Source organism: Bos javanicus, chromosome 7, assembly GCF_032452875.1.
Source record: "Bos javanicus breed banteng chromosome 7, ARS-OSU_banteng_1.0, whole genome shotgun sequence".
Classification (NCBI taxonomy): Eukaryota; Metazoa; Chordata; class Mammalia; order Artiodactyla; family Bovidae; genus Bos; species Bos javanicus.
This window is the reverse complement of record NC_083874.1, coordinates 59,079,275-59,087,942: the sequence shown is the minus strand read 5'-3', so window position 1 is coordinate 59,087,942 and position 8,668 is coordinate 59,079,275. Positions and strand designations below refer to the sequence as shown.

General features: G+C 37.6%; 1 protein-coding gene across 1 annotated transcript; it reads right to left on the bottom strand.

Moving 5' to 3' along the window:
- Positions 1–5,052, bottom strand: LOC133251446 (acrosin inhibitor 1). The gene is made up of 5 exons (XM_061423921.1): positions 4,992–5,052; positions 4,679–4,755; positions 3,653–3,684; positions 1,827–1,933; positions 1–301 (listed from the first exon to the last, which is right to left on the bottom strand). Exons 2-5 carry the CDS (start codon positions 4,743–4,745, stop codon positions 250–252), a joined length of 258 nt encoding a protein of 85 aa, XP_061279905.1. The 5' UTR covers positions 4,746–4,755; positions 4,992–5,052; the 3' UTR covers positions 1–249.
- Between the last annotated feature and the right edge of the window lie 3,616 nt (positions 5,053–8,668).

Sequence of the window (8,668 nt, the reverse complement as noted above, 5' to 3'; positions counted from 1 at the left end):
ATTACACTAGCTTTTATGTTACCAAGCATGCAAGTGACATTAGTTTTTCAAACTACCATTGAATAAATTTAATATAAAGAATGAAAATCCTGAAATCATGAAAAATTAATTTTGGAAAGAATCTGAATGCTCTATATTCTATCAACAGCTCTTGTTTCATAGAATTGACCCGGTTAGCTCTGACTGAGAAGACTCTAATTGCCTGTTGAATGCACCACAGAATGTAATTACAATTTATGAGCTGCTTTATCAATATTCACATTCACCAAAATGTTGAAAATGAATATCAGCATCATTATTCCTATAAAGAAAGAGAGGAAACAATTAGAGTTTTAAGGAAGAAATAAAGTACATTACACTTTAAAAAAATTAAAAATGATATTAATAGAAAAACTGGTGAAATCCAAACAAATTCTGTAGATTAGTTAATACTGATAAACCAAAGTTAATTTGCTACTTTTGACATGTGTGCCAGGTTTCCATAAGGAGTTAATCTTAGGAGAAATTGGATAAAGGATACAAAAACTGGTACTATCTTTGAAATTTCTCTGTACATCTAAAATTACTCCACCATAATTTTTTATTTAAAAGGGAATATTTTAAACTCCCAGTGTAGTATCACTGAGAAAATTACACTCAATGCTGTAAGTTCTACCATAGATTGTACAGATTGGAGTCATTTCTGTGATACAGAAATGTAGATAATGTGCATGCAGAATAGAGTTTGGATGTTAAACATAAAAACTCCAAAAATCTTTTCAATAAGGAGGATTTGAAAATGGAACAAGGTAGAGTGGCTGTGTTCCACTTGCAGAAGCAACTGGACTCTGCTTGCTCCTAGAGCCGGTTCCCATCTGGGCCCACTTCACTCTTCCTGTGCACTCAGTCCTGATTCAGGTTTGGGACCCACCCAGATCTGAGAGAGGAGAGACTGGAGACTATTTCAGCAGTCCTCCAGAAACACATGCCTCTTTGGGGATTAAATGTGCAAAGATTTTGTGAGAGGAAATACCCGCTGAGAGGAAATGAGGCAGGAGGTAGAAGGCTGGCTGAACCTTTAGACTGCAGACTGTCTCAGAGGAAGGAGGCAGAAAGGGAGATTAGATAGACGTGCTCTAGAATGCCCCACTCTCCAGGGAAGATTTGGAGGCTGTCATAGTGGCTCAGATGGTAAAGCATCTGCCTGCACTGTAGGAGACCCGAGTTTGATTCCTTGGTCAGAAAGATCCCCTCGAGAAGGGAATGGCAACCACTCCAGTATTCTTGTCTGGAAAATTGCATGGACAGAGGAACCTGGCAGACTACAGTTCATGGGATCACAAAGGGTCGGACATGACTGAGTGACTAACACACACAGAGAGTTTTTGAGACAGTCAACCTTGACAGGAGTCCCTTTCTAACATGAATGGGCTGATTTTGATAAATTTCTGAATTCAGTGGTCTGTTTGGTTCTTGAACAATTATGCTCCCTTCAGCTGGAAATCTGCAAGGGTCAATCACATGGCCACCACACAGAGCTGGGCTTTGGAATTACATTCTATTGGTTGTTAGTCTGCCATTAGTAACTCATAATTAAGTTAAATTAATTGTTTACATATTTGCACAATATCAATCAAAGTTATTGATAGCTCAAGCACAAAATTACTTTCAGAAACAAGAACTTCACGGAAAGAAAAAAGAGTGGCCCCTAATATTTTACAATGACCTTACAGTTATTTTCTATATATATATTGTGCCTTGGTACAATCAGCAACACAGATTTACCATCACCTTGTAATAATTTCTTCATACCTTGGAAGACCAAATATTTACTATCGTGTACTTACATCTTTTCATTGCAGAAAGTACATTCATTGCTGTAGGTTTTTGCATCACTGGCACAGATTGGATTGTATTCTCTGGTGCAAGCTTCTGTATACACTTTACAGTCTGGCTGTTAAATGCAGAGACAACATAAAATTCATCAGGGAATGAAAGTCTGAGTAAAATTTGTTTAGTCTTGATATGAAGTGCCATGCAAGAAAATTGGAAATATATTTTATATTTAGGTTTAAAAAAAAAAGTATTTATTTATTTTTAGCCTTGCCGGGTCTTTGTTGCTATGTGGGCTTTTTCCAGCTGTTGTGAGTGAGGACTACTCTAGCTGCAGTTTGTGGGCTTCTGATTGTGGGGCTTCTCTTGTTGCAGCGCATGGACTCTAGGACATGTGGGCTTCAGTAGCTGTGGTTCCCAGGCTCTAGAGCACAGGCTCAATAGTTATGGCACGCAGGCTTAGTTGCTCTGTGGTATGTGGGATCTTCCCTGTTCAGGGATTGAACCCATGTATCCTGAATTGGCAGACAGATTCTTTACCACTCGGAGAAGGCAATGACAACCCACTCCAGTCCTCTCACCTGGAAAATCCCATGGACGGAGGAGCCTGGTAGGCTGCAGTCCATGGGGTTGGGAAGAGTCGAATACGACTGAGCGACTTCCCTTTCTTTACCACTGGGTCACCAGGGAAGCAACCTATGTTTAGTTTTAAAAACTACTATCTATAACACTAGAACTTATAAAACTAACACACATCCCACTTAAAAGTAAACTATTATTGTCTTCATAAACCTGCTCTAATTTTTTAAAGAGGTCATAAAACAGGCTAAATGTGTTTTTGTAATTTAGTGACCATCATCTTCACTTCCCTTTCAAACTCAAGAAGAAATCATGAAATTAGATTGTTCTTTTTCTTATTCCCATTCTTGATAATTCCAACTAAATCTATGTGTTTGTGCATGTGTGTGTATATGTGTGTGTGTGTGTGTGTGTATCTCTATCTATCTATCTATACAGAAGATACAAATGCAGTTTGTTTACTGTTGACAGTTTTGGTAATTGACATAATAAAAAATACTATATATCTGCTTATATCATCTACTTTTTAAACATGTGATTCTGTTTATTCAGATATTTAGAGCTATAGGTTTTTTTTTTTTTTTACCTTTATGTAATATCATACTATGTGGATCTATAGAACTTTTTATCTTAAATATATATTTAGGTTGATTCTTTTTCCTTTGTTATGCTAAGATGAACACTACTACTCTAAACACTTTCAACCTTTCTCAGAAGCTTGTATGAAGCAACATTTATGCCCATTAATTAAATTTTTGTGTAACAGGATATGCACCTTTTTATGTTGTCTAGATAATGACAGATAGCTTTGTATGGCTAAGTTTCTATTTTTTGACCTTGTTGTAATACTGCTGCTGCTGCTGCTGCTAAGTCACCTCAGTCGTGCCCGACTCTGTGCGACCCCATAGACGGCAGCCCACCAGGCTCCCCTGTCCCTGGGATTCTCCAGGCAAGAGTACTGGAGTGGGTTGCCATTTCCTTCTCCAATGCATGAAAGTGAAAAGTGAAAGTGAAGTCGCTCAGTCGTGTCCAACTCTTAGCAACCCCATGGACTGCAGCCCTCCAGGCTCCTCCGTTCATGGGATTCTCCAGGCAAGAATACTGGAGTGGGTTGTCATTTCCTTCTCCGGTTGTAATACTATCTTTTTAGTTTTGGAAAGACCTCTCTGATGCACAATTTTTGATGAATTTTTCTGTTAAAATGTATAATATATGAAAGTTGATTGCTTATCTTTTTCAACCTGCACCTGTATTAACTTACCGGAAATCCGAAATCAGGTTCAAAATAAATTTCTGCAACCAACACATGGGTAAAAAAAGAAAGTTAAAAATGAAGGAGGAGTGGGGGAGGGGCAAGGGAGAGAGGGAGAGGAAGATGGAGAGGGAGGAGAAAGGGAAGGGGAGGAGAAGAAAGAAACAGAAGGAGTAGGGAGGGAGAAAGAGGAAGAGGAGGAGAAAGAGTAGAGGAGGAGAAGAAAGAGATAGAAGGAGAGAAAGAGGAAGAGGAGGAGAAAGGGAAGAGGAGGAGAAGAAAGAAACAGAAGGAGTAGGGAGGGAGAAAGAGGAAGAGGAGGAGAAAGGAAAGAGGAGGAGAAGAAAGAAACAGAAGGGGAGAAAGAGGAAGAGGAGGAGAAAGGAAGGGGGAAAGAAGAATCAATTTTAGTAAACAAGGCCCATATTTATTAGTAGCAGAAACATGTGCACATAAAATATTAGAGACTCCACAACTAATGAAGCAAGACTTTCCTGCCATTAACAAAACAAAAAAAAAATCATAAAACAATACCAAATTTGGAAATATTTTATTATTATTTATTATTCAGTTATTGTAACTCTGTGAAAATTAATGCAACGTATTTTTGAATTCCAAACAGCTTTCTTTGAAAGTATCATAAGGGATTCAGATTGAGTGATAATCAGAATATCAAGCAATACTAGATCTAGAAAAGATCATTTCTCCCCCTAGGTTTGCCTTTAACAATCTGACTGCCAGAAAGAAAAATAATATAGGTCATGTTCAATAGCTGTAGACAAAGAGCAAAATTCTAGTGCTCACTCTAACCCGCTCTACTCTGTCTCTACTTGTCCAAAACGGGAGATGAGAAAAAGCAACCCGCTGATGCCTTTTTCAAAAGACATTTGTAATATGCCCTTTTTCACTTTATCAGTTTAAGATTTACAAGCCCAGTAAAAAAACAACCTCCTTCATTCCTAGTTTAGAGTAGTTGTTTCCCATATTTTCTAAGATATGTAAAATATTTCACCTTGTACTGGAAAATTCACTCACCAGAATAAAGAGGAAATACCAAGGCAATGATGAAAATAGCTTTGATCCATGATAAGAAGAGAGACATTTTGTCAAGTCTGTGGAAGGAAACTGACATGTTTATAGCACAGAGACAAATTTCTATTTCTAGATGAAAGTGTCTTATGATATAGAAACCCCTCCAGCCCCAGATTCCTAATTATAGTGGGCTATTCCCTTCTCTCTTCCCTTAACCCACAGAAGCAGCATGACACACATGTGAACAGAAGGCCTTGGACAGACTTGCAAGAAATGCTAGAGCAGGTCCTCTTTGTCCACTTCAGAAGGAACCAACCTTTGACTCAGCCCACAAGGAGCCTGGCTGCATTTAAAGAAGTACGTGCTTAGGAAGTTCAGTTTTTCCTCAGAAAATAGAAAGTTATTTCAGGAAGGACTGACCTGGAGCGGTCCTCACTGCAGTGTGACACACCAGGGCTGCCTTCATAGCATCCCCGCCTGACCTACCTGACACAGGGAAGGTGGTAGAAAGCAAGGGCAGCAGCTCCAGGGACTGCGCCTGTTTCTATCTCCTTTTCTTAACCACTTCCCCCAGCCGAGCAGTCTCCCTCATTGGGCCCTTGGTGAGGAGCCTTGTTGGGGGAAACAGATGGTCCTCGGCAGATAAGACTCTGAGGTTTTCTGTATTCTTCCTCACAAAGATCTCACACAGATCATCTCTCTATAGGAGGTCTGGAGCAGTTTTATCTGATGAACCCAGAACTATGAGGAGAGGAAAAAGAAATACAAAAAATGATAGATCTTAAGATAGAGAAGAGATGTGGAAACTTCTCAGGCTATTGAGTTGCAGAGAACAAGAGAATCAAAGTCAGAAGAGTCTTGTGAACTATAATCAAACACATGCTGAGAGCCTCTATTTCGTGACAGAGCACTGTAGACTTAAGATTTATTGTAAATTTAAACTCTCCTTAAAGTTTAAATATAAATGTTTTATGTTGATAATTGTAGATTTATTACATAGAGTTGTCAGAAATAAGAGAGATTCTCCTGTATCTTTTAACAAGTTTCTCCCAGTGGGAATGTCTTATAGGATTACAGTACAAAGTCCCCACCAGGAATTGACATCAGCTGGAGACCTTTTATCAGTGTTGGTTATCAACACCAAGACTGTGAATCAATTGTTGAATATATGAGATCTGGGCAATGGTATGTTTGCAAAGCTCCCAGATGAGTATTGGGACAGTTTTGGAACCCCGAACTTACATAATGTTATATGTCAACTATATCTCAATAAAACTAAAGAAAATAAAAGAAGGCTCATTGGAGTGAGGTTGAGTCCACGTGGAGCAATGCCTTAAATTCTATATTAAATAAGGTAAGTGGGTGACATTAGAGGCTTTGAAGTAGGGTAATATTTAATCAGCTATTGTCTCCCTAATTAATGAATCTCCTTCACTGATTTCTAGAAAAAGTTCTGGCAGTTGAAAGACTTGAATTCAAATTCAAATACTACCACTGAGTAACCATGACACACTATTTAGAATTTCTAATATAAAAATTCTTTATTTTAAATAGGGAACTGACACTTCCTGCCTCTTAGATGTCAGGGATAAAATATTAAGATAATCTGCCTTCAGGTTTGGAATAGACTTACATTTGCCACCCTAATCTAACTTGCCTTTTATAGCTGTGGAGAAAGGTAGGATTTAGAAAGGAAACTTTGAATGTAGCAGTGCTCCGTTCCAACTGAATCGGAGAATACAAACTCTGATGAGTGCAGAAAGTGCTCTATCATTACATGACAGTGAATATTACTCTTGCAGTAGCTCTGAATTATTTACATAACTACAACCAGAGGTGTCTGCAGTGCACCAGTCCTTCTGGTGCAGGACATTTGAGGAAAAGTAAATTGAAGTTTAGAATTGAAATGTCTTCATGTTGCACACACTAGATCTCTCCTTTTATATATGTGTGTCAGCAGAGATTAAAAGAAGAGACTGCCTATGAATCACAGCAGGCTACAGTATTTTCATTTTTTACCTAGCCAGTAGAGGGAATGTTAGATGTGAATTAAAAGTTCCATAAAGATTAAAAAGAACATATTACTCAACTTGAACCAGAGGTAAGAAAAATACTCTGTATTTAACATAATAGGGGTATTAAAAGAGAGAGAAAAATAGGAAGTAAAAGCAGTCTCTAGTCTTTCTGGTGTCACTGCCCCATATGTTCTGGGCAAAGTAACCCAGCATTTGGGCAATAACAAGAAAGAGCTACTGAATTTACATGTAAAACAGCAACTAAGACGCACGTGTGAACTTCCACTGGTCACTGAACAAAGTGTTTTTGTTTGGGGGATCTTTTGTTTTTTTGGAAACTTTATTCTGTTAGAGAGGGAATTATAAAAGTCTCCATTTGCCAGTATTTCAAAGGACGCTGAAGTCTTCTAGTCTGCTTGTTGTCCTTTTTTTGACTCAACTTACTGGGTGCCATATAGCATGCTTTAAAAGACACCTCAGGCTGTGATCAATACAAATGTCTGGACAAGAGCAACTCTTACCTCACTTGTCCAGGACAATAAAACCCAGAATATTATGAGAATATTTGTTCTGCATCAAGACATTGCAGTTTCTTCTAAGGAAAGTGAAAGTGCAAGTCGCTCAGTTGTGTCCGACTCTTTGCAACCCCATGCACTGCGCAATCTGTGGAATTCTCCAGGCCAGAAGACTGGAGTGGGTGACCTTTCCCTTCTCCGGGGGGATCTTCCCAACCCAGGGATCAAGCCCAGGTCTCCTTTAAGGAATAGCATTCTAAATGCAAGAATCATTTTACTAAACATAGTATGCCACCATTTTATGTTCAAGATTACACTTAAATTATGTCAGATATGACTTCAATAGCAAGCCAGAACTTTCAAACAGAGGTGATGAAAGTATTTGCCTGATGAACAATTTATACTCAGTTATAGGAATATCTAATCCAATAGCTGAATTATTAATTATCAAAAGACCAAAAAGACCGTAAAATAACATTTTTACTTTAAATAAATTTGGGAGATAATTTTCCTTTAGGGATCCAGAAATGCCTGCATATCTTTTTAATTGTATAGAGTCACAACTCTGGGTTGTTACATCCACTAAAAGTTATTCAGTGAAATTCAGATCTAGAGCTTATCAATCCTATTGTTCTAAATTGAAAAAAAAAAAAACCTGCTTTTTTTTTTTAAACCAGAGGTAGATAACAGAACAGAACTGGGTTTAGATAATACAACTATTAAAAAGGGTGACTGAATTTTGAAATTATTTCTTACACTTATTAAATTATCATTTGTATACAGTATAACTCAACTTTCATAGTTGTATAGTTCTATAAATTTAGACAAGCTTATTGTAATTGTGTAAGCACCACCACAATAAAAATATAGGATATCTCTTTAACTCCCCCAATTTCCCTTCTGCTGTTTTGTAATCAATTCATTCCCCTTCTCCTAGCATTTGGGGACCACTAATCTGATTTCTGTTTACTATATTTGACCAATTTTATGTCAGAATAGATGTAGATTCATAAAAGATGTAGAAGCAATATAGTCAGGTCCTATTTTGTCTTACTGATCTTCCTCAGTGATAAAGTCTTACATACTCACAATACAGAGGAAATGAGCAAACTGACATGGTATACTACTGTTAGCTGAATTATGTACCTCATTTGGATTTCAACATTTGATAAAGGAACTCTTAATTATTTGATGCATAGTTCTATGGAAAGTGTTTCATGTACAGATTAATATAACTACTACCATATTCAGGATGTAGAATTCAGTCATCACAAATAAGCTCCCTCTTGCTTCCCCTTGATACTCTCTCACCAACCATAACCACTGCCATTCATTCCTCTTTTCTTCATCATTATAATTTTGCAATTTGGTTAGTAATATATGAATAGAGCCATAAAATAAAAAAGATTTTGAGGTTGAATTTTTAACTCCTGATTATAATGTAGCTGATCATAATGTGTCCA